The sequence below is a fragment of the Scaptodrosophila lebanonensis genome, unplaced genomic scaffold (assembly GCF_003285725.1).
Source record: "Scaptodrosophila lebanonensis strain 11010-0011.00,11010-0021.00 unplaced genomic scaffold, SlebRS2 tig00000126-arrow-arrow-pilon, whole genome shotgun sequence".
NCBI classification, from domain to species: Eukaryota; Metazoa; Arthropoda; class Insecta; order Diptera; family Drosophilidae; genus Scaptodrosophila; species Scaptodrosophila lebanonensis.
In genome coordinates this window covers 1,586,228-1,612,554 of record NW_022060582.1, presented here as the reverse complement: position 1 = coordinate 1,612,554, position 26,327 = coordinate 1,586,228, and the positions used below count along the sequence as shown (strand labels likewise).

General features: G+C 37.9%; 1 protein-coding gene across 1 annotated transcript in view; it reads left to right on the top strand.

Annotated features, from left to right (window-relative positions):
* LOC115628786 overlaps positions 1 to 26,327 on the top strand; it is a 64,179-nt gene that overhangs the window by 26,567 nt on the left and 11,285 nt on the right. Inside the window, exons 2-4 of the mRNA XM_030525001.1 lie at positions 12,216 to 12,351; positions 12,427 to 12,580; positions 12,639 to 12,834. Of these exons, the coding sequence (XP_030380861.1) occupies positions 12,216 to 12,351; positions 12,427 to 12,580; positions 12,639 to 12,834 (486 nt within the window). The remainder of the gene's footprint in view (positions 1 to 12,215; positions 12,352 to 12,426; positions 12,581 to 12,638; positions 12,835 to 26,327) is intronic.

The following is a 26,327-nucleotide window of genomic DNA, read 5'->3' as shown; positions in this document are numbered from 1 at the left end:
CTTCCTACTGGTAACTTATAAGGTGAAAACATATGGGTAGGTTATGCACACACAAAATAAATACAATTGGAAACATTATATTGAGCCGGGTTAAGACGGGCAATACCTGCTAGTGATTAATAAACATTTTTTAACAAATCCAACTCAGTTCCATTTTAAGGCGAAATAGTGCGCCATTATAACGAATGTGTGGTCGACTTCATATTGCGAAATTTTTTCTAGAGGGGACAACGGCCCTCTGGCCCACTGAGTACTCTCTTGTAGTCTGCTTTCCTAAATTGCTCGTTAATTTTTGTGTTATTTTTAGTGTATAGAGTAAAGAAAAATTAGATTTTATTTGTTAATGAAAACCCTAATGCCAAATGTACTAAACAACGAAAAAACAAGAGAGAACGCTACAGTCGAGCAAGCCCGACAGTAAAATAGCCTGTTCTCTCCACAAAAAAGGAAAATTAAAAAAAAAACAAGATAGAACGCTACAGTCGAGCAAGCCCGACAGTAAAATAGCCTGTACTCTCTACAAAAAAGAAAAATTAAAAAAAAAAAAAAATTTAAAAAAAATTAAATTATTAAAAAAATTGAATTAATTAATTAATTAATTAAATTAAATTAGAATACATGTTTATGTTCAGTTTTAACAGCATACATTTACATCACGTACCTATGCGTGTTTATATGCGTGTATGTATGTAGCACAAAGTTGAACCAAAGCAGCAACAACAACAGCTGCGGGCAGCGCTGCCGACAGAGCTGCAGGCAGCGCATGAGCAGCGATTTTACTTATGGCTATAACTTTCTTCAGAATTGCCCTATCATGATGAAATTTGGCACACGGACACATTAGTACTAACTGGATGTACCTACCAAAATTGATTTCAAAATTCCGAGAATTACGGAAGTTATAAGAAAAAACACGAATTGCGGGGGAGTGGGGGGGTGCATCGAAAAAAAACTCAAACTCGTACTTTCTCGGAGAATATGGAAACCAAGTTTGGTTATTCTAGCCTTTATACTTTCTGAGATCCTTGCGTTCATACGGACAGACAGACGGACAGACGGACGGACGGACAAGGCTATATCCACTCGGCTTCTCATCCTGATCAAGAATATATATACTTTGTGGGGTCTGCCACGCCTCCTTCTGTGTGTTACATACATGCGCACAAAACTAGTATAGCCTTTCACCCTTTGGGTACAGGTTATAAAAAATAGTTAAATTGTTAATAGTTAAAAAAAATTAAATTATTAAAAATAATTAATTAATTAATTAAGTAATTAAAGTAAATTAGAAGACATGTTTTTGTTCAGTTTAAACAGCATACATTTAAATCACGTGCCTATTCGTGTTTATATGCGTGTATGTATGTATGCAGTTGAAGCAAAGCAGCAACAACAACAGCTGCGGGCAGCGCTGCCAGCAGAGCTGCAGGCAGCGCATGAGCAGCGATTTTATTTATGGCTATAACTGTGATCTTGTGTATCATAGAATGTTTATTATTGATAACGATACCAAGATATATGATACTAGCAGGTATTGCCCGTCTTAACCCGGCTCAATTTGTTTCCAATTGTATTTATTTTGTGTGTGCATAACCTACCCATATGTTTTCACCTTAAAGGTTACCAGTAGGAAGGCATTTAAGGTATTTAAATGAACATTTTCTGTTCTTGACAAAAAATTGTTCAGTAGTCCGTTACATATTTGTTCTTGACAAACTATTTCGTTAAACGAACATGACCACTATAACTAATATTTTTTAAAGCTCGTTTTCCCCCCGTTGGAGCTAGAATTTTCCAAAAGCCTTTCTTAGTGTGCTCCTACACTATGATGGATACTATGAAACGATACTTGAGTCCAAATTTAAATTCACATTTGAGTCTTTTCGTGCCATATTGAGTCAATACGGCCACGCACAAACTCGGAATATGAAACACGGCACTCGTTTCAATGCCGTGCAGCGATGAGCCACGATCAAAAAGCACTGGCACCGATACCATCAAAATATCGAAGTTTGAATGCAATAAGCAGAATATTTAAATAACAAAATCTAATTATTTATTGACATCAATAAGACACATACATCTGCCCGCAATGCGAAGCAGAATATGCGTAGCTCCGTTATTCGGTTTCTGCTTTACTATCGCTTACGCAGTCGTTGCCTAGCGACGGTAACTGTAACATTTTGGCGTTTTGCCTTTGCAATTAACATTAAATGGTCAAAACGAAAGAAGAAGAGCGAGCTAATGACTTGCAGTTGTTGTTGTTTTTAGAGCATTATTTTTTTTTACAATCAAACAACTGTGTTCGATTGCCCAATGTATACATTAATACGAATGTACATACATGCTATATTCATACACAGGCATACATACATATGTACATATGTTTCTCTTTACTTTTTCAACCGTACGTAGAGAACCGCACACATAGACACGAACTGTTGCTTGTTGTGTGTGAGTGTGTGTATGTGATGTCCCCAACTATTTGATATTTGTTGTTGCTGCATAAAGTTATTAATGAAAACCCTAATGCCAAATGCACTAAACAAAGAAAAAATTACTTTTTAAAACCTTATATTATATAATTTTCAATTAATTAACATTTCTTGCTCTGTCAGTGCAAGACGAATGTACATACATACATATGTAGATACATATGTACATACATAGATGTGCACATATGTATGGACATTCACACATTAGTGTCTCACATGTTGCTTTGGCTATTTCAATCGTTTGCACGCAACTACACGAACAGCTGTTTGTATGTGTGTATATGTATACTTAGTTGTCCCCAACTGTTTGATATTTTGTATTGTTTGTTCTGCCTGCTTTTGTAAAATGCATATTTTGAAAATCCTTGAATGCAAAGTTGTAGATTTAGTTACGTAGATTACATTATCCAAATTTTAAATCGATCGGACTAAATTTATAACAAAAACTTTTCATTTGAAATAGTGAATAAATATTAAAACCCCAATAATTCAAGCTCCAACATAAATTTCGAAAATCCGAGTATGCAGTTTTGTTTGTATCCTTTAATTGATTTTAGAAACTAAGTTTTAAGTCGATCGGTTGAAAAATGCGGATTTTTCAAACAAACTTTGGAGCTCGTTTTCCCCCCTTTGGAGCTCTAATTTTCCAAAATGCGCATCTACACCATGATAGGATACTTGAGCCCAAATTTCAGCATCCTAGCTTTTACCGTTTGGGCTGTGGGCTGTTGACGCGGTTTCCTTTTGTGCCCCAAGAAAACCCCAATAATTCAAGCTCCAACAAAAAATTTAAAAAACCGAGTATGCAGTTTTCTTTGCATTCTTTAATTGATTTTAGAAACTAAGTTTTAAGTCGATCGGTTGAAAAATGCGGATTTTTCAAACAAATTTTGGAGCTAATTTTCCCCCCTTTGGAGCTCGAATTTTCCAAAATTCCTTCTTAGTGCTCATCTACACCATGATAGGATACTTGAGCCCAAATTTCAGCATCCTAGCTTTTACCGTGTGGGCTGTGGGCTGTTGACGCGGTTTCCTTTTGTGCCCCAACATTTTTTTTACAGGAAAACTCCCATATTTTAGGCCCCAAAAAAAATATCAAAAAACCAAGTATACAGTTTTTTTTGGAATTGGAATTGGAGTATACAAACTAAGTTTAAAGTTAATCAGATGAAAACTGTAGATTTTTCATACAAACGTTGGAGCCTGTTTTCCCCCCTTTGGAGCTCGAGTTTTCCAAAATCCCTTCTTAGTGGGGACCTAGACTATGAAAGGATACTTGAGTCCAAATTTCAGCTTCCTAGCCTTTACCGTTTGGGCTGTGCGTTGATCACCAATCATTCAGTCAGTCAGTCAGTCAGGACAAACTGTTTTATATATATAGATAGTTAATAAACAACAATTTAAACAAAAATTAGAAAGGAATGCCAAAGTCGAGCAGGCTCAACTCTTAAATACCCTGTACCACCCCACAAAAAACTAATTAAATTAATTAATTAATTTAATTTAATTAATTAACTAAATAATTTGCTTACTTTTCTTAGAATGACCACTATGCAAACACAGACAAATCTGCTGAGTGAGGTTATAAGGAATGCAATGCATCGCGCACATTTCGCCTTAAAAAAGTATATACACACAAGCATACCATCATACAAATTTCACACATCACACATACATATGTACATATGCCTGCCTACCACGAACGAGCGCTCTGCTACTGCAGACCGGCTCGTACGACACTGCTGCTGTCGGCAGCGACCCGCGGCAAAGCACGGCGTCCCCGCACGACCCGTTACCTCTGCCAGACGACCCGATCGGACCCGCCGCCTCTGTCGGCAGCGACCCGAAAAAACCCGCAGCAGAATTTCTCGCGGGCCCGAACGGGTTTTGCCCGCATTTTAAGAACCCTGTATTCAATATATAATGTAGATTCTTACGGTAATTCCTTGTTTTTAATGTTGACTATATTTTCGTACCAGCATTTCCTTGATTACCCGTATGTCTCAGCATAGTGTCATATTAAAATTCGTTTGATTCGTTTAACTAGGTACCGGTTTATTTGTTGTTTCAAGGTAGCAGATATTGTCATAGTAGTTATACGTGTATTGTCGTATAAAAGTTAATTTGAAATTGGGTTTAATTAGGTATTGGTAATCTGTCACAGTATATTGTCGTTCATATAAAAGTTAATTTGTAAAAAAAGTATTTCTTAAAGTATTCTCATATTATTACTGGTAGATTGATTGATTGATATATTGTAGTGTTTACTTGGCTGACACCGACTCCAAAAATAACAATAATTGTATCTACATTATATATTGAATATTAAGTTGTAGCAGAATACGAAATTATTTTTTACTTTTTAGTGCCTGTTAATAGTTTGAAATCGGTTTTTTTTTTGTTTAAATTGTTGTTTATTTTTGGATTTTTAGTGAATGTGAAGTACACTAACTAATGTGTATGAATATGGGTAGACCTAATAAATGTGTTTCTCATATGAGACAGCGTCGCTTAAATGAAGCAGAAGAAGTCATGGAGAAACTCCTCTTTCAACAGAGGAGTCTTGCGAACTTTTCATGTTCTAAAGAATTCGTCGTGGATATACAAAGACTGAATCGAGCATTTTTTGGTTAATAATAACCATCTTTCCAGAGATGTTCGGGTGTGGAAAGGAGGAAATATTCAAATATATTATGTAAGTCTCCAGCTCAATGACAATAAAATAAGGATTGATAAGTTATAGTGGCTTTAGTTGTACATTTATAGTTATCCAGAAAGAAGGGATTTTAAACGTTCCGGTGGCGTAGGAAGAGGTGACAGCACAAGATTCCTGATGCGCAACACATACAGGTTGCTTCAATACGGAATTTTAATGACATATTTTATCCATCGCACCAATTGTAATCCTAGAATGTGAAGAGTAATTAATTAAATTGAATGATGCACGTGTAAAGGCACTACTGGCCTTGCTGTCTCTCTCTCTCTCTCTCTGTCGCTTTCACTGGATGTGTCTTTATTCAGTTTTCGCGGAGCTCTTGTCCTCAATATATTTTGTCGAAAACGTTCATCACACTGTCTGTCTGTCGTCTGCGAATATCTTCTGTTCTGAAATGTTGAGTTGCGGCTCTTGTTGCAGTTTGTTCTTCTGACTTTTGAGCTTTTAGAACGCTGGGGTCGTGTATTTTTGCTACACGCATTGTTACGGTTAGATTTTTTCGACGGCATTATACTGAAATTGAAATTCTATTTCACATGATATCTCATTTAATTTTGGCACTCATCTACCGGGTGCCTTCGCATGATATCTAAAACCCATGAACATTTTGTAAGTTTTAAGAATAATATGGATTTCTCATGGATACCATTGGACTAAAATTGGACTAAATTGAAATGGGACCACATGGGAATCATCAGCTTTCAAATACAAAAGGAATCATCAAAATCGGTTTACACAGTCGAAAGTTCTGAGGTAGCAATGAAAAATACAGTCGAATTGAGAACGTCCTCGTTTGCAGAACCTAACCAAACTCTCATCAAAGTACCCTTGAAGTACATCCTTTCCAATAAAAAAAGAATCATAGAAAACGGTTATCGTGATATAAAGTTATTCGTTCATTTGTCTTGCACATACTTAATACAAATTTAAGACTTATGCTGTTTTCTCATGGATGCCATTGTCAGAACTGGACTAAATTTATATGGGACCATTCTGGAAGCACCAGCTTTCAAATGGTATAAGAACCATTAAAAACAGTTCACCCAGTCGAGTGCACCGAGGTAACAAACATTAAAAAAAAAAAAAAAAATACAGACGAATTGATAACCTCCTCTTTTTTGAAATCGGTTAAAAATAGGAATATAATGTAAAATGATGATGGCGAATACTAGCATATGCAGCTAATGCACTCTGGTTCGACGGCTGACTTCTCTGACGGCTACTCTCTGCTTCTTCTTCTGACTGCTGACTTCTGTGTTTGTAGTGCGGCTTGCAGCTTACTACTGACAACTAAGTACATTTCTACTGATTGCTTAAAACCAAAATGAGTACCGAGTACTGATGGCGATGCTGCTTCTAAGTGTTCCGCCATTCTCACTATCCTGCTTTCCCATCTTACATTCGGCCATCCTGTACTAGTCATCGGCCTCCGATGACCACGAGTCTTCGTTATCTGCGATATAGCGCCAAAGCCGCATATTATCGCAACTTGTTGCCGTGCTTTTTGGCCCTTCGACGTCTGCAGCCTTGCGCACTTCATATCGCCCGTTACGTTTATTTTTGTAATTTCATATGGTCACAGATAGCTGCTGGCTAGCTTTCTCCCAGCTACGAATTGTGTTCGACGGATTGCGACTAGGTCACTCTTTCGCTGCTTGTCTTATTTTCTGCCTTTCTTCATCAAAGTTGTCGCATATATTCTTTTCCAGCAGTTGCAACACCTCATTTTCGGCCGAAGTTCTCTTCTTTACTCCAAACATGAGTTCGAATGGCGACTTCTTCGTTGATACATGAATGGTGCTGTTTATGACCTTCTGTACTCTAGCCACAAACTTAAACCATTTTTCAGGACTCTCTGATGACAGATTGGATATGATTTGTAGTATCGACCGGTTAACGCGCTCTACTTGGCCGTTTCCTCTGGGCACTCCGGTGGTGCTCCAAACATGCTCGATACCATTTTTGCTCATGTACTCCTCGAAAGCTGAAGATGTAAACGCAGACCCTCGGTCACTGATGATGCGACTGGGATTACCGAAGATTTCCGACCAGCTGTCGAGCTTTTTAAAAACTTCTTCGCAGCTTGTTGTCTTTGTCGGATACAGCCACACGAACTTAGTAAATGCGTCGACTATAGCAAAAATGTATTTATATTGCTTCGCTGTGGCGTCCATAGGTCCGAGATGGTCAACATGCAATGTGTGCAATGGCTCTCCTCCTTTCTCGACGGGATGAAGAAAGCCTTCGTTTCTACCCAACTGTTTGTTGCTTTGCTTTGCTTGAAGCTTTGCTTGATCAAGTGCGTTGTCTTTTGAACAGCCCAGTGTCCAACATTGTGAGCGCTGACAATTATTTCTCGCTCCATCGACTTCGGTATAACCAGCAGATCAGTTCCTTCTATCGACTTAAATAGCAATCCTCCTTTGATTTTAAAATTTTCATAGGGGCGGCTGCTTAGAATCTCAAAAATAGCTTTGATCATACAATCTTTTTGTTGAGCTGCTTTTATACGGGCTGAGACTTCTGACGTGACCACCATTACTTGCTGTGGGTAGCGACTCAGACAATTGACGTGCCTAAGACGATCTCCACTCCTGTGCTCCACTTTATACTCGAAGTCCTCCAAGTATAGGACCCATTGTGCAACTTCACGTGGTATGTCTTTTTTGGAAAGCGTTTGCTTGAATGCCGCGCAATCGGTTATAAGAGTGAATGGTTCTCCCAATATATACTGTCGGAACTTCTTACATGCCAAGAAAATCGCTTTTGCCTCCAGAATATAGCTGTGCTGACGAGCCTCTGCCTCAGTGGTCCTTTTGCTCCAAAAGAAAACCGGATATATCTGCAGAAATTGGCACTTTTAATAGCCTGTACCCAAAGGGTGAAAGGCTATACTAGTTTTGTGCGCATGTATGTAACACACAGAAGGAGGCGTGGCAGACCCCACAAAGTATATATATTCTTGATCAGGGTGACAAACCGAGTCGATATAGCCATGTCCGTCCGTCTGTATGAGCGCAAGGATCTGAGAAGGTACAAGAGCTAGAATTACCAAACTTGGCATCCAGGTTCCCCTAAGCCCTAGGCAGGTCAAGTTTTTTTTTTTTTGATACGCCCCCCCACTCCCCCGCCAATCGTGTTTTTTCTTATAACTTCCGTAATTCTTGGAATTTTGAAATAAATTTTGATAGTTACATCCAGTTAGTGCTTATGTGTCCGTGTGCGTTTCATCACGATAGGTCTATTCTGAAGAAAGTTATAGCCATAAATAAAATCGCTGATCATGCGCTGCCTGCAGCACTGTCGGCAGCGCTGCCCGCAGCTGTTGTTGTTGCTGCTGCTTTGGTTCAACTTTGTGCTGCATACATACACGCATATAAACACGCATAGGTACGTGATGTAAATGTATGCTGTTAAAACTGAACATAAACATGTATTCTAATTTAATTTAATTAATTTATTCATTTTTTTTTAATAATTTAATTAAAAAAAAATTTTTTTTATAATTTTTCTTTTTTGTGGAGAGTACAGGCTATTTTACTGTCGGGCTTGCTCGACTGTAGCGTTCTATCTTGTTTTTTTAATTTTTCTTTTTTGTGGAGAGTACAGGCTATTTTACTGTCGGGCTTGCTCGACTGTAGCGTTCTATCTTATTCCATTTAATGTTTAGCCCATACTCAGCTGCTTTGTCAAAAACTATCTTAATCTTCTTGAGAGATTCCTCCGCATTCGATCCATAAATAATGATGTCGTCCATATAGAGATCCAAAATGCCATCGTTTATTAAATTTTGGAACACATAGTTCACGAATCGGATAAAAGTCGCTGGTGAATTGCGGAATCCAAATGGTGTTCTGTTAAATTCGAATAGCCCTTGCTTTGTGATGAAGGCTGTAAATTTTCTACTTTCCTCCTCAACTGGAACGTGAAAAAAATCCGTTTTGCAGTTCCAATACAGTAAAAAATTTAGCGCCCTGCAGCTTGGCCAAAACATCGTCGACCACTGGCAACGGGAAACAATCTCGTAGAACCATCTTGTTGAGCTGCCGATAGTCAACGCAAATCCGATTGGTTCCATCTTTCTTCTTGACTATCACAATACGACTGGCGAAGTTCGAAGACGAGCGCCGGATTATGCCTGCGGCCAGCCACTCGTCGATCTGCTGCTTCACTGCTGATTCTTCATTGATGGCAATGCGGGTTGGTGCATGCCGAAAGGGCATGATGTTGTCCTCCAAAACTATTTTGAGTTCAATCGGACACTCAGCAGTCTCGTCGGTCGCCTTGAACTCGGATATCATTGACTGTACAGCAGATTTGAACTGAGGAGGTATTTCAGGATCAGTATTTGTCTCAATTACATTATAAATACTTATCTGATTATTCTCCTGAGTACTTAAATCCAGCCGCCGTCACCGTAACATTAAACTTTGAAAGAAAGTTATACCCAAGCAGCGCGTCGCATCCAAGGTCACCATCAGCCACTACCAAGAACTTGTGTAATACCTTCATATTGTCGATCTCCACCTCTGCTAGAAATTGACCCACCGGGCGTATCCTGTTAGTGCCCAAGCCTCGAAGTGTAGCCACGTTGCTTTGCAATTTGGCGCCGCCGATTTTGTTAAATGCTGCCTTTCTCATTATTGAGACGTCTGCTCCGGTGTCGACAAGTGCATTGACCACTGCATCATTAATTTTTATCTCCCTGAGACGCTTTGCTTCATATACAACATTTACGCCGGTCGAAGATGTGCACTCTGTTGACTACATATACTTTGTGGGGTCTGCCACGCCTCCTTCTGTGTGTTACATACATGCGCACAAAACTAGTATAGCCTTTCACCCTTTGGGTACAGGCTATAATTACTTTTGAAAATATTAAATAAGTTTTAATTAATTTAAATTTCCAGCCCTCTGTGCATACATTCACACATTATTGTGTCTCACATTTTGCTTTGGCAATTTTAATCGTTTGCACGCAACTACACGAACACCTGATTGTATGTGTATCTGTATGTATACTAAGTTGTCCCCAACTGTTTAATATGCATTTTATGTTGTTTGTTCTGCCTGCATTTGTAAAGCGAAGCCCGTATTTCTATCTTTGAATGCAAAGTTGATTAAAGTTACGTAGATTATATTATCCAAATTTTAAATCGATCGGATAAAATTTATAACTTTTCATAAACTTTTCATTTGAAAAAGTGAATAAATATTAAAACCCAAATAATTCAAGCTAAAACACAAATTTTGAAAAAACCAATGTACATGTTTTTTTTTGCATTCTTTTATAGATTTTAAGAACCAAATTGAAGTTGATCAATGGAAAAAACTTTGGAGCTCGCTTTCCCCCACTTGGATCTCGAATTTACCAAAATCCCCCCTTAGTGCTCACCTACACTATGATGGGATACTAGAGTTCAAATTTCAGCATCCTAGCTCCTACCGTTTGGGCTGTGGGGTGTTGATGATTGATTTTTCCACGGGAAAACACCCTTTTTCATGCCTTTTCACCTTTTTTAGATTTTTTATACAATCTTGGGAGCCCGTTTTCCCCCCTTTGGCGCTCGAATTTTCTAAATTCCCTTCTTAGTGCTCACTTTCACTATGAAAGGGATCTTGTGTCCAAATCTCAGCTTCCTATCTCTTACCGTTTGGGCTGTTCATTGATTGCCAATCAGTCAGTCAGTCAGGACAAACTGTTATATACATATAGAGATGTCAGGCCAAGCACTGCCCGCACCAGTTTTTGTTGTTGCTGATTTGCACAGGCACACGAGACATACACCGACACACACAAACTCACACAAACACGCATAAATACGCATATTTACTCAACACATATGTACAAAGTATTTCAAAGTCGGGACACCCGACTTTAGCTTCTCCACTTGTTTTACAGGAAAACTCCCATATTTCAGGCCCCAGAAAAAATTTCAAAAAACCAAGTAATTGGAATTTTTATGAGAGTATACAAACAATGTTTGGAGTCACTCGGTTGAGAAATACGGACAACATTTATAATACAAACTTTTCATTTGACAAATAGTGAAGAAATATTAAAACCCCAATAATTTAAGCTTCAAGTCGTGACATTTGACTTTTCCAAAATCGTATCACCATCATCCTTTTGCTTCTGCTATGGGCGTACAGGGTATTTCACTATCGGGATTGCTAGACGATACCGTTCTCTTTTAATTTCCTGTTGACGCTCGTAGCTTAGATCCTCTTCTAGTGAAATTGCCGTCCCCCACAGGGAATGGTCTGATGGAATGTTTATGTACTCGCATGACTTGATGATTGTGTGTAATTCACTAAGTCTCGAATTATTTTTTGTTATAGCCTGTACCCAAAGGGTAAAGGGCTATATTAGTTTTGTGCGAATGTATATAACACACAGAAGGAGGCGTGGCAGACCCCACAAAGTATATATATTTTTGATCAGGATGACAGGACGAGTTGATATAGCCATGTCCGTCTGTCTGTCCGTCTGTCTTTATGAACGCAAGGATCTCAGAAAGTACAAGAGCTAGAATAACTAAACTTGGTATCCACATTCTCCTAAGTCCGAGAAAGGACGAGTTTGTGTTTTATTATGCACACTCCCCCACTCCCCCGCTCGTTGTGATTTTTTTATAACTTCCATAATTCTTGGAATTTTGAAATCAAATTTGGTAGTTAAATCCAGTTAGTGCTTATGTGTCCGTATGTATGTTATAGCCATACCATGCCGACGATCTATCCGCAGCTCTGCCCGCAGCTGTTATTGTTGTTGCTGCTTTGGTTCAACTTTGTGCTGCATACAATGTTTTGAATTGAAATTAATTTTTTTTTTTGGGTGGTACAGGGTATTTAACAGTTGAGCCCGCTCGACTTTATTCCTTTGTAGTTCATTATGAATTGCTGGTACATGTTATCTTGTTTCATATCAATTGAATTTCATCATCCCCAAATTTTTCTGTGTACAGCATGGGAAACTTATCTAAGTTTTAACATAATTTTAGAGCTTACGCCGAGAAAGCGCCCAGGAGTCGATCATATCATAGCCAAAACAAAACCGAGTTGCTTGAACCTAAGATTGCCGCAACAAAAGATCGACTTGAACGTCTGGGGTACACTACTGGCTATGGAACATTAAATGTAAGACTTATTCATTTAACGGTACCTACGTTTAATTCATGTAATATTTATTCGAATTTTTTTCTCCATGTTAAGGGCTATTCGGGAGCAACTGGGTTATCGGCATACAACCCCATTAAACTTGATCTTGGTGGAGTTGTTCTCGGCACGCTTGTGGGTATTGGTGCAATTATAATCATACCTAAATTGCTTGCCGCTTTTCATGGAGGCTATGGTGGATATGGACGAAGTAACTATTATTATATTATTTTCTCATTATTTCCACTTACTAAGGTTTTATTTTACAGATGAAGACGGCAACAATAACGATTTAACATACTTGAGTATGATGATTAACAAGATTGATGATGTCCTGGGTCAAAATAATATTGATTCTACAAACTGTATGCAGCGTACCATTTGCGGATACGTGCGCACAACGGAGTACAATATCAAAACTGGAGAATCAGACCAAATTGATGAGCTCATTCACATGTTGTCAGAGTAAGTTTTATTATTATTATTGTTAATTCCACTTACAATTGCAAATTGCAAGCAGCTTGTGATTTAAGCTATAGCAGCTAAGGCCTTAAGCTTATCAGTGTCATCTTATTTACTATGTGTTTACTTAAGTCTAGATTTATTTACATTTATTTACATTTCCTATTTTTATTTGTTTTATATCAGGTGGTAGAGATTCGCAGATTTAAGGAAAGCAATTGTTTGATAAATGTTTTTGGGTGAAGTAATTTTTTCTATTGTTGTTTCCAAGAATTTGGTTCTTTCTTGTTGCAGTTTGGTACAGTCTAAAAGTATGTGGTTGATGGTTATTGTATTGTTACAATTTGGGCATGTGGGTGTGGGGATTTACTTAGGATAAAGCTGTGGGTAAGGTTCGTGTGTCCGAGTCGGAGTCGCATAAGTTTTATTGTGTCTAGTCGTGATAAATTCGGGCTTGGTATATTGTTGTTTTTAGTTTTCTCAGGGTTGACAATCTTATAATGTTGGGAGGTGTGGTTTCAAAGCGTGGTGTTGTGGTTATTCAGTTCCCGTTTGATGTATTTTCGTATGTCTGATGCGTTGAAGTTCTGTTTCGGTTTGAAGTGGGTGTTTAAGAGCATTTTTTGCGATTTTATCTGCCATTTCGTTTCCCAATATTTGACAGTGTCCTGGGACCCAGATGAGTAGAAATTTGTTTTTGTATGAGCTCAAGATATTTCTTATTGTAGTTGAGTAGTAATTTTGGTTATTATTATTGTCTATTGCTATTAAAGAGGAGTCGGAACAGATTGCGAATTTATCAGTTTGCTTGGCTGCATATTTGCATGCTGCGAGTATGGCTGAGATTTCTGCTGTAAAAATGGAGGAGAAGTGGGGAAGTTGTTGGTAGGTGATGGTTTCCGTCGACGTTGTGACGCTATAGGATACTCCGGCGGTCGATTTTTACCCGTCAGTGTATAGGAATTGTCGGTAATTTAGAGATTCTTTGAGTTCATAAAATTTTTGTTGGTATTCAACTGGTTGGATGTCTTTTTTTAGATTAAGGTGTAATGTCAAGTTAATGTATTTGTGATGGAAGGACCAGGGTGGAGTTATTTGTCTTGAGTTTTTTAAAGGTGAAATTTCAATTTGTAGTTTTTATACCCTGTACCCAAAGGGTACAAGGGTATATTAGTTTTGTGCGAGTGCACATGGAACACACAGAAGGAGGCGTGGCAGACCCCACAAAGTATATATATTCTTGATCAGCATGACAAGCCGAGTCGATATAGCCATGTCCGTCTGTCTGTCCGTCTGTCTTTCTGTATGAACGCAAGGATCTCCGAAAGTATAAGAGCTAGAATAACCAAACTTGGTATACAGATAAAGGATTGTTCTGGATTCTATTGGTTGAATGTTTGTTTCGTACAGTAGGTTATTTATAGGAGTGGTTGGAAATGCACCCGTTGCTAAGCGCAATGCCGAGTGGTATATTGTCTTTAGTTTGCTGAGTGTTGGTTTAGGTGCTCTTCCATATAGGAAAAGGCCTTAATCTATTTTGGATAATATCAGGGATTTGATTATATTTATTAGTAGGTGGTGTGGCAGTTAAATCTTTTACTTGATAGGCATGTCTGTTTGTGAGTTGTAGCGCGAGGTTTTCTATGTGTAGATTCCATTTGTAGTTTTTTGTGAATATGACTCCTAGTATTTTCAGATAGCTTACATTTTTTTAGTTTTGGGTTCTGTGGATTTTTTTAACTATTGTGTAATCGTCAGCGTAAGCGGAAAAGTGAAATGTTTTGTGTATGGCTATTGTCACAGACATTGTTTAATTTATTGAATGCTATTGAGAAGAGAATTACTGACAATGGTGATCCCTGTGGAATACCGTTTATCGGGCTTGGACTATTATTTTTCGTTTTGATAAGAAGTTTATTACGTATTTCATTATCTTTGATCCTATTTTCCATGTGGTGAGTTCGTCGACTATTGTGTGGATTCCCACTCTATCGAAGGCTTTAGCAAAGTCTAATGAGATTACAGATAGATGATTTTTGGTCGAGAGGGCCGAGGTGATCTGAAAATCTAGCATGGCTAGTGGGTCAGACACCGATTTTCCCTTTCGGAAACCGATTTTCCGACTGTCGAGTAGCTGGCTGTTAGTAGCTAGCCACCAAAGTCGGTTGGATACAATTTTATCGAATACTTTTGAAATGCAGGAGTTTAGTGATATCGGGCGGTAAGAGTTTATAGAGGTTTTATCAGTGTTAGGTTTTGGTATGGGTATGACGCTGCTGATTTTAAATTGTTGAGGGATATGCCCATTTAGAATTTCATTAAATAGATTGAGTAGTCGTCTTTCAACGGCGGGGGACAAATTTTTAATACGATCTCTTCCAGGTGTTTTCCCTTTAAGTTGATTAAGTGCGGCTTTAAGCTCAAGAAGACTCACATCGTTTTCAAGTTTCATGGCTACGGGCGATGGGGTGTGGCTTATAGTATGGCAGGAGTTTGTTTTGTGGTATCTAAATTCTGGGTGGAAGTTGTTATCTGAGGATGCGGTTGACCAATATTCGCATAAAGTATTGGCTATTTCGGTTTTGTTTACTATTGTTTGTGTGGGGTTGTTCGGATTGACAAGGCAGTGGATATCGTGACGGGTATTTAGGCCACAAAATCTGTTGATGTTGGACCAAATTTTCGATGTGGAAGTGGATGGATTTATTTCAGCTGTAAATGTTTGCACCGCGTTATGTTTTTTAATTTTGAGCTCACGCTTGAGCTTGGCATTAGATTTTTTGTAGGTAAGGATGTTTTCCGTACTAATGTTCCTTTATAGGTTTAGCCAGGCTGCATTTTTTTTATTTTTGAGCTGTTGTAGAGTTTTGTCCCACCATGGGACCTCTTTTGCATGATATATGTGTCTCTGTGGAATGGATTGATATGCACTTTGTAAAATTAATCTGACTATGTTTGCTGTTTCTTGGTTAATTTGTTGGCTGGGTTGTTTTACATTTGAGTATTTGTCTGTGAGTTTTTGAAACAGTGACCAGTTGGCTTTGTTTAAATTAAATTTGGGTTTGAAGGTGGGTTTACTTGGGCTATTTTCTTGGAATATTGTTAAGTGGATGGGAAAGTGGTCGCTTCCTGAGAGATAGTTACTTATGTTCCATTTTATGTATAGAGCGAGGTCGGGGGATGCTATGGTGAGATCGATGTTTGTGAATGTGTGATGTGTTGTGAAGTGTGTAGGGGAGCCATCATTAAGAGTAGAAAGGGAAGATTGGTTTATAAATTTATAAATTGTGTTACCTCTGAGATTGTTAGTTTGTGAGCCCCAGCTTCTATGCCAGCTATTGAAATCACCTTTTATTAGTAATGGTGGTGTGATATTGTTAAAGGTATTTCTAAGGTTATTTATTGAAAAAGGCTTATTTGGTGGAATGTACGATGAGATTATTGTGAACTTTATTTTATAATGTATTGTTACTGCTACTATGTCGAAGTCCGAACTGTTGATGTTGATTTGTTGTTGTTCTATGGAGTTGTGTATAAGAAGTGCCACTCCTCCGTAACCGTTTGTCAATGTGTTTTTGTGGTAGAGTTTATAGTTAATTGGGATGGGTATGTTATGTGTAGTGTACAGGTGTGTCTCTTGTAGAGAGATTATTTTAGGGTTTTGGTTTTTTATGAGGATTTGCAACTCATTATAATTATTTAAATAACCATTTAAGTTCCATTGCAGGACTTTTAACATTTATAAAAAAAAGGAGAGTTTTGTTTTTTGTTTGTTTTACTGACTTTAAATTAGAAGTTTTTATGCTTTTGTTCGTTTTTATCCTTGGATTTAAGAGTTTTGGAAAGAGAGTTTTGCTTATTACTATAAATTCAAAGGTCTTCTGTGAGTTGAGTGGAGAGGTTTGCTGTTGGTTTTTTTGATCATAGATATCTTCGTAGGATCATCGATGTTGCGAAGTTCGTTCGAATAGATTACACCTTTAGAGAAGTTTAGTGTTTTGTGCTCGCTAACTGTGACAGGGAAGTCGGTGAAAGAAGTTAGTTTCAATAGTTTTTGTGCTTGCATAGTGTTTTTTGTTTTGATTAACAACGTTCCCGCTCTTGTTTTTTTTACAAGTGTCAACTTCTCCGTGGCACTGGTAGCCGATCACTTTTTTAATTACAAAGGGATTTATTTTTTCAAATGTTTGGTTATCGGTTCTAGTGATTGTGATGTATTTTGGGTTATTGTTGTTGTTTTTGTTCGTCAAAAGACTATTTAAGTCTGGTGGTCGAGACATTGTTAGTGTAACAGGGCAGGAGCCCTACTGAGTTTTTGGTTTTTGTAACTGTTCTGCTGTATTTTTTTTTTTGGATTTTTTTTCAAATTTTGCTTTGTGCGGTTGTTTGTTTGTTCGTGAAGAATTGTTTTTGGTTTTAACTGATAAGCACACGGTTTGCTCACGGTTGGTAGTTACACGTTAGTTACTAGTCGAAGCTAGTTAATATGCCAGAAGACCCAGAATTTATTTGCGAGCGCTATATATCACTTGCTCCTATATTCCTCCTTCTTCTGATATTCAAGTTTATATGCTCTATATTACTTGTATCAGAGAAGTATGTTCCCGGCTGCATGATAATGACTTGATTGTTATGGTGGGGGATTTTAATTTACCTAGCATTTCTTGGTCATTCTTTAATAGTTCCCATCACCTTATTCCTTCGTCACAGCATGACTTTTTATACTCTGTACATAAAATGTACAAGAGTATATTAGGTTTGCGGGAGCTGAAATGTAACAAAGTATATATATTCTTGATCAGCATGACGAGGCGAGTCGATCTAGCCCTGCCTGTCTGTCCGTCTGTCAGTCTGTCCGTCTGTCCGTATGAACACCTGGATCTCAGAGACTAGAAGAGCTAGAGACACCAAATTTTGAACAAAGATGCCTTATATATGTATGCTGTGCAAGTTTGTTTTATTTTTTTGATTCCCCCCCCACCCCCACTTCCCCCATTGGGGGTTTTCCCCGATTTTCCATTCGTATAATCTTATATCTTGGAGACTATAAGACCTAGGAACACCAAATTTTAGTCCTAGATGCCTTTTGTGAATACGAAAAAAATGTGTATTTTGGAATTTCCCTCCCTCCCCCCTCTCCTCCGTAAATCGTAACTCCCGTAATTCTTGGAATTTCGAACTCAAATTTTGCAAATACCCCCAGTTAGTCATTATGTGTCCGTATGATGATCATGATAGGCCGATTTAACAGGAAGTTATAGCCATATATGTACATAAGACCAAGTAGTGCCCTCAGCTGTTGTTATTGATACGGCTTTGCTCAGGCACACGAGACATACACAGACACATATACACCCAAAATTATTCTACGCATATGTACAGAGTATTTCAAAGTCGGGATACCCGACTACACAGACACATATACACCCAAAATTATTCTACGCATATGTACAGAGTATTTCAAAGTCGGGATACCCGACTTTAGCTTCTCCACTTGTTCACACACATACTGCGCTTCCTTTTTTGCCCTCCATTTCTTTTTATAGCCTGTACCCAAAGGGTGAAAGGCTATACTAGTTTTGTGCGCATGTATGTAACACACAGAAGGAGGCGTGGCAGACCCCACAAAGTATATATATTCTTGATCAGGATGAGAAGCCGAGTCGATATAGCCTTGTCCGTCCGTCCGTCTGTCCGTCTGTCTGTCCGTCTGTCTGTCCGTCTGTCCGTCTGTCCGTATGAACGCAAGGATCTCAGAAAGTATAAGAGCTAGAATAACCAAACTTGGTTTCCATATTCTCCTAAGACCGAGAAAGTACGAGTTTGAGTTTTTTTTCGATGCACCCCCCCACTCCCCCGCAATTCGTGTTTTTTCTTATAACTTCCGTAATTCTCAGAATTTTGAAATCAATTTTGGTAGGTACATCCAGTTAGTACTAATGTGTCCGTGTGCCAAATTTCATCATGATAGGTCAATTCTGAAGAAAGTTATAGCCATAAGTAAAATCGCTGCTCATGCGCTGCCTCTGTCGGCAGCGCTGCCCGCAGCTGTTGTTGTTGTTGCTGCTTTGGTTCAACTTTGTGCTGCATACATACACTCATATAAACACGCATAGGTACGTGATGTAAATGTATGCTGTTAAAACTAAACATAAACATATATTCTAATTTAATTTAATTAATTAATTCATTAATTTTTTTTAATAATAAAATTTTTTTTTTTAATTTTTTTTTTTTAATTTTTCTTTTTTTGTGGAGAGTACAGGCTATTTTACTGTCGGGCTTGCTCGACTGTAGCGTTCTATCTTGTTTCTTTTTGTTTCTCCATACATACTTGAATTACTATTAAGGCCAAAATTGTATTTTCGTCCGTATCCATTTATCCATTCCGCACTTGTTAAAATTTTCTCTCAAGTGATGTTCACAGACAATGTTCGTCACGTTAGTGGGAAAATGTATTTGTGCTGCCGAGCAAGTTCAGGCAACATGCTCGCCTGTGAATGGGGAGCTTAAAACAAATTCAAAAACTTGCCCCACTCTTAGCCGGCGATGAAAACGCTTCCATTTGGGCGGTAGGCTGAAAATGTGGCATTAAGTTATGCCTAGCTGAAAATTTGATCAAAAACAAAATATATAGCAGAGGAAAAAGATTAAGCACAATCCACTATTGCCTTCGCATGACAGAGTTATTTCACGGAAAAAGATAAAGAAGAAAAAAAAAATAATGAAAGAAAAAAATGAAAAAATTTGATATACGAGTAGTATGTACATACATGTAGGGGATGGGTTGTCGAGGGCCTTGCTCCGAGTAAATACACACACTCACTTTAGTTTATTTTTTACTTTATTGTGTAATTATAATAGTTGGTTAGTTTATTTATTATTTAACATTTGTTTGACTCTGTCTGATCTTTTTTGCACGAGCACACCCAATACTTCTTTTCGCCTCAACAAGTCAGGCACGACTAACTGATCTGATGCCACTTATGTTATTCCTTCGTTTCCTTTCCTTGTTATTCTTTTTGTCTCTCTACTTATGCCGACTGTCATTTCCTAAACAGGGCTGCTGTATAACAGGGCTACTGTATAATACTCTACCACTCCTACATTCGGCCATCCGACAAGTCATTCGTCCCGAATGATGGATACCATATTTTCATAAACAGTGTTTGTTGTATTTGTAGATCTGACAATAAAATCCTGCACTTTATTCACGTTCTTGTACCATACTTGTGCAGCTTCAGTACACATCTTGCTCAACTAGTGATGACAGAAGCTGTATATTTACGCGAATTTTCATTAATGGAAACGTGAAAAAACCCATTACGAAGATCTATAATTGTAAATATTTTCCCATTTCTAAGTTTACATAGCACGTTGTCAATTGTTGCCATCGGAAAATTGTCTCGTACGATTTTTAGGCTAAGCTTTCTGTAGTTGTAACAAATTCTCTTGCTACCCTCTTTTCTTGGCACAAACACAATAGGGGACAAATGTGGACAAATTTTGATGAATTATTTCTTCTTCAGACCAATCCTCAACCTGCTTGTCTAACTTTTCTCGCTCTGCCCTTGGTTCTTCGTCTATTATGCTCATTTCGACTGGAATATTCTCTTGCTTTCTACTCATGGTATTATCAAGATGGGATAAATCTGATTTTCTGGACTCATTGTTAATTGTTAGTGGCTGGTTAACTTTATTTGTCAATTCCGGTATTTTAATCTCAGTGATCACTCTGTTATTTTCATCTACTTACTTACCTTCCTACTTTCCTGATCATTGTTTTCTTCCTCTGAGATTTCCTCTGGGTCTCTGTTGAATGCATATTGCGTTAACTGCTGTAAGCTTGTTCTTTCCTTCTTTACTTCTTCAGATCTCTTTTTGCCTCGCACGCATTTGCCTTATGACCAAACTCATTGCATTTAAAACACCTAATATCTGATTCTCTGCAGTTCTTGGCTAAGTGATTTTTTTCTCCGCATTTAAAACAACGAATCTCTTCTTTAAACTTCTTTTGTTCATTTGTTTCAAACTTTGTTTTCGGTTTCCATTCTCTACCTGATGCTATTTTTTCATACACCCTTAGCTTGTCGCGTAACTCCTTTGGTGTAATTGCCTGGTATAAAATACTTTTATTTATTTTTGAATCTAGAACACCCTCAATAATGTATTCAATAATACTCTCCTCATCAAGTTTGGTTTTATTAGCTAGACTCATCATGCTGTAATAATATTCGTTTAAACTTTCATCAGATTTCTTCTTTCTATTTTCCAATAATTTATGTATTTGGTTTGCCGTGAATTTAATGCTGAACTCATATTCTAGGGCTTCTTTTAGTGAACGCCAATAATAAAGCCCTTCTTTAGAATTTATAAATAGCTTTGCTGCTCCTTGAAGTAATTGCCTTCCATTTATAAATTTTGCAAATCATTCCACTGCACAGTAAGAGCATTATTTTCAAACTCTCTTAGCCAATCGACAACGTCATGGCTTCCGCTACCATCGAAGGTTGTCATAGAGCAGCGGTGGGTACGAAATTTTAGTTTGGGAGTCCAACAACATCTACAACCAAAACTACCGTTTGGGTTATGAGAACATCATAAACTGTGAGCAAAAAAAGAGGAAAAAAAAGTACACCGAAAAAAATTTTGATCACATTTATGAACATTCATTTAATAATTTTTCGAAGTCTATTTCCTCTTCACTTAAAGCAATTCGTAATAAATCTGATAAATTTATGTCACTTAATTTATTCCTATAAACATTTTTAATATATCTCAATCTCGGAAATATTAATTTCATTAGCCATTGTTCAGTTTTAAATCAAATATAAGTAAGATTATAAGTAAATAACGTGACGTAAATCGTAAAAGTTTTACTTGAACACTATAATTTATAATTTGTCAATACACTTTGAATGTCAGTGCATAAGTGACCGTCAGCGGCTATTGCAAATCGATCATCAGTACACACACTGTGTGTATTTTGTTATTGCATCGATCTACTTGTGCGTCTGGCTGGCGACAACACTGCGTGTATTTTGTTATTGTAAGTTTGCTCGAGATCGGTACTTTGCTTGTGCGTCTGGCTGTCGCCAGTTACCAAAACATAACGGAAAGAGCCCTGGGAGCCCAAAGAGCCACTACGTGCCCACCGCTGTCATAGAGTATTGAATGTCTCTTAATGTGAACATCATTATCTTGCTAGATTCGGATCTTCTCTCTTGAACGTTTTGCTGTATATTTTGAATTTGCTGTGCAATACCTGCACCTTCTGCTACGCTCTCTTCGTATACAGAACTTTCCTCAGAATCAGCCCTCTCAGGATAATATCTTGATAAAGTTTCCTGCAACTGAATTTTTAGACCCTCTGTTGGCAAACCTAACTCACTTAAAATCTTTTTCAGCTCTGGCACTTTGAGTTGTGCAACATATTATGCCTTAAATTCAAAGTTAGTAAACTTATTCTATTTTACAAAATATATTGGAATATTGATGAATTTGTGGTTACCATTATAAAAATCTTCTTTTGTTGGTAATTTGCCAATTTGTTAAATATAATTAATGTTATATTTACTTGTTTAACAAACTTGCCGCACTGTTTGTCGCTGTTGCAATTTTCAACCCTCTTTGGCTGCGCCGTGTTGTTTTTGCTTCTAGCCTGTCGTCGCCTTTTTCACTCTGTTGTTAGTGCTTGCTGTGCACTGTTTGCTTTGTTCTCTCAGCGTTGTAGCTCTACGCTCTTCACCGTTGTAGCTGTCTGCTGCACCGTCGCTGCTTACTCTGCTCGCTGCCTTCGTCGTAGCTCTCTTGCTACGTTGTCGCTGCATACTCTGCTCGGTTATCCAAGATTGTAGGGCAGCGGTGGGCACGAAATTTTAGTTTGGGAGTCCTACAACAACATCTACAACAAAAACTACCGTTTGGGTTATGAGAACATCATAAACTGCGAGCAAAAAATTAGGAAAAAAAAGTACACCGAAAAAAATTTTGATCACATTTATGAACATTCATTTATTAATTTTTCTAATTCTATTTCCTCTTCACTTAAACCAATTCGTAATAAATCTGATAAATTGATGTCACTTAATTTATTCCTATAAACATTTTGAATATATTTAATGTTTGAAAATGCAGCTTCGCACACATAAGTGCTGGCAAAACTTGCTTCTAATTGAAGCATTGAAGATGTTAATAATGGATACTGAAACACTATAATTTATAATTTGTCAATACACTTTGAATGTCAGTGCATAAGTGACCGTCAGCGGGTATTGCAAATCGACCATCAGTACACACACTGTGTGTATTTTGTTATTGCATCGATCTACTTGTGCGTCTGGCTGGCGACAACACTGCATGTATTTTGTTTTTGTAAACTCTGTCGCGATAGGTTTGTAAGTTCGGTCTTCTACTTGTGCGTCTGGCTGGCGACAACACTGCGTGTATTTTGTTATTGTAAGTTTGCTCGAGATCGGTACTTTGCTTGTGCGTCTGGCTGTCGCCAGTTACCAAAACATAACGGAAAGAGCCCTGGGAGCCCAAAGAGCCACTACGTGCCCATCGCTGTTGTAGGGCATGGGTTGTCGAAGGCCTTGCTCCGAGTTAATACACACACTCACTTTAGTTTATTTAATAACTTTATTGTGTAATTATAATAGTTGGTTAGTTTATTTATTATTTAACATTTATTTGATTCTGTATGATCTTTTTCGCACGAGCACACCCAATACTTCTTTTCGCCTCAACAACTCAGGCACGACTAACTGATCTGATGCTACTTATGTTATCTATATATATAAAACACATTGTCCTGACTGACTGACTGATTAGTGATCAACGCACAGCCCAAACGGTAAAGTCTAGGAAGCTGAAATTTGGACTCAAGTATCCTTTCATAGTCTAGGTGCCCACTAAGAAGATTTTGGAAAACTCGAGCTCCAAAGGGGGGAAAACAGGCTCCAACGTTTGTATAAAAAATCTACAGTTTTCATCTGATTAACTTCAAACAATTCCAAGAAAAACTGTATACTTGGTTTTTTGGTATTTTTTTTGGGGCCTAAAATATGGGAGTTTTCCTGTAAAAAAATGTTGGGGCACAAAAGCAAACCGCGTCAACAGCCCACAGCCCACACGGTAAAAGCTAGCATGCTGAAATTTGGGCTCAAGTATCCTATCATGGTGTAGATGCGCACTAAGAAGGAATTTTGGAAAATTCGAGCTCCAATGGGGGGAAAACTAGCTCCAAAGTTTGTTTGAAAAATCCTCATTTTTTTATCCGATCGACATAAAACTTGGTTTCTGAAATCAATAAAAGAATACAAAGAAAACTGCATACTCGGTTTTTTAAATTTTTTGTTGGAGCTTGAATTATTGGGGTTTTCTTGGGGCACAAAAAGAAACCGCGTCAACAGCCCACAGCCCAAACGGTAAGAGCTAAAAAGCTGAAATTTGGGGTCAAGTATCATAGTGTAAATGTGCATTAAGAAGGGATTTTGGAAAATTCGAGCTCCAAAGGGGGGAAAAGTAGCTCCAAAGTTTGTTTGAAAAATCCGCATTTTTCAACCGATCGACTTAAAACATAGTGCATACTTAGATTTTCGAAATTTGTGTTGGAGCTTGAATTAATGGGGTTTTAATATTTATTCACTATTTCAAATGAAAAGTTTGTGTTATAAATTTAGTCCGATCGATTTAAAATTTGGGGACTGTAATCTACTTATCTAAATCTACAACTTTGCATTCAAGGATTTTCAAAATATGTATTTTACAAAAGCAGGCAGAACAAACAATACAAAATATCAAACAGTTGGGGACAACTGAGTATACATACACATACACATGCAAGCAGCTGTTCGTGTAGTTGCGTGTAAACGATTGAAATAGCCAAAGCAAAATGTGAGACACTAATGTGTGAATGTCCATACATACATACAGTGGCTCACAGCTTATTTCAACCCGCACCCTAAAAAAAATTGTAGCCTCGGTAAAATCTAAAAAAAATCTAAAAGAGATATCAAAATAATTTAAACGCAATTAGTTAGTCTGATGACTTAACTTACAAAATTTAACTTCATATATTTTTAAAGTATTTTTTCAACATTTTATAATAATTAAAAACTAAAAATTCAACGAAAAACAATGCCGCAGCTTAAACCACTTAATGTATTACATTATTACAACTACGTTTTTGATCAATTAACTAAATTTAATACTTGGTACTTTTGATCAACCACCATTTTGAGCTTTTTTGGCATGGATTTGTGTCACTTGTGGCGTAATTTTGGACCATTCGTCAAGCAATGCATTTCTGAGGTCGGAATTGTTTGAAATTTTGCGTTTTCGAATGTTTGCATCCAAAATTGGCGGTTTCATAACATGCGGACAATTCCATATCATCCAGGTCTGCACAATGCCCGCCGTATGCTTTGGGTCATTGTCTTGGTAAAACCTGAAGACGTCCCTTATGCCCAGTTTCTCGGCACTTTCAATCAAATTGGACTTCAATATTTCAAGATATTTAGTTTTGTCCATTGTCGTCTTAATAAACTATAAGTTTCCGACGCCGGCTGCTGACATACAGGCCCATACCATGACGTTGCCACCGCCATGCTTAACTGTAGCCCTTAAATTTTTTGTTTCGAGCTCTGTGTTTGGCTTACGCCACACATATGAGGCTCCATCTGATCCAAAAATATTAAATTTGGACTCATCACAAAATAACACTGTACTCCAGAAATCGGTGTCCTTGTACAAGTGCTCCCGGGCAAACTTAAGGCGACACGTCCTATTTTTATAGAATGTACCCGTAGGGTAAAAAGGGTATATTAGGTTTGTGCAAAGTATGTAACATGCAGAAGGAAGCATCTCCGACCCCATAAAGTATATATTCTGAATCAGCATGACGAAAGAAATCGATCTAGACATGTCCGTCCGTCTGTCCGTCCGTCTGGATGAACGCAAGGATCTCAGAAACTATAAAAGCTAGAATAACCAAAGTTGGAATCCAGATTCTCCTAGGTCCGAGAAAGGACGAGTTTATTTTATTTTTTGGAATTTGCCCCCCCTTTCCCCGCTACACAATTTCGTCAATAGCGTCCACATTTCAAATGCTACCTAAACCAAACTTTGCACACATAATTTATACATATTTATCTACTGTTGTTTTATATAATTCGGTCAATTCTAAGAAAAGTTATTAGCGAAACAAATTCTGGCCAGTACAACCCCCCCAAACTGCAGCAACAAGTTCGCTCTTCTTCTTCCTCTTTTTGCTGCTGCTTTGGGCGCATATAACTCAGTGACGGAAGTTTACCTGGGTACAGGGTATTACACTGTCGGGCTTGCTCGACTGTAGCGTTCTCTCTTGTTTTCGCTTATAAAAGGCTTCTTGCGTGGTATTCTGCCATTAATGTCGTGTTCCCGAAGCACGCGACGAATTGTTTTTGGGTGGCATGACTCGCCCAACTCTGCCTCAACAGAGTGGCAACCCTGTC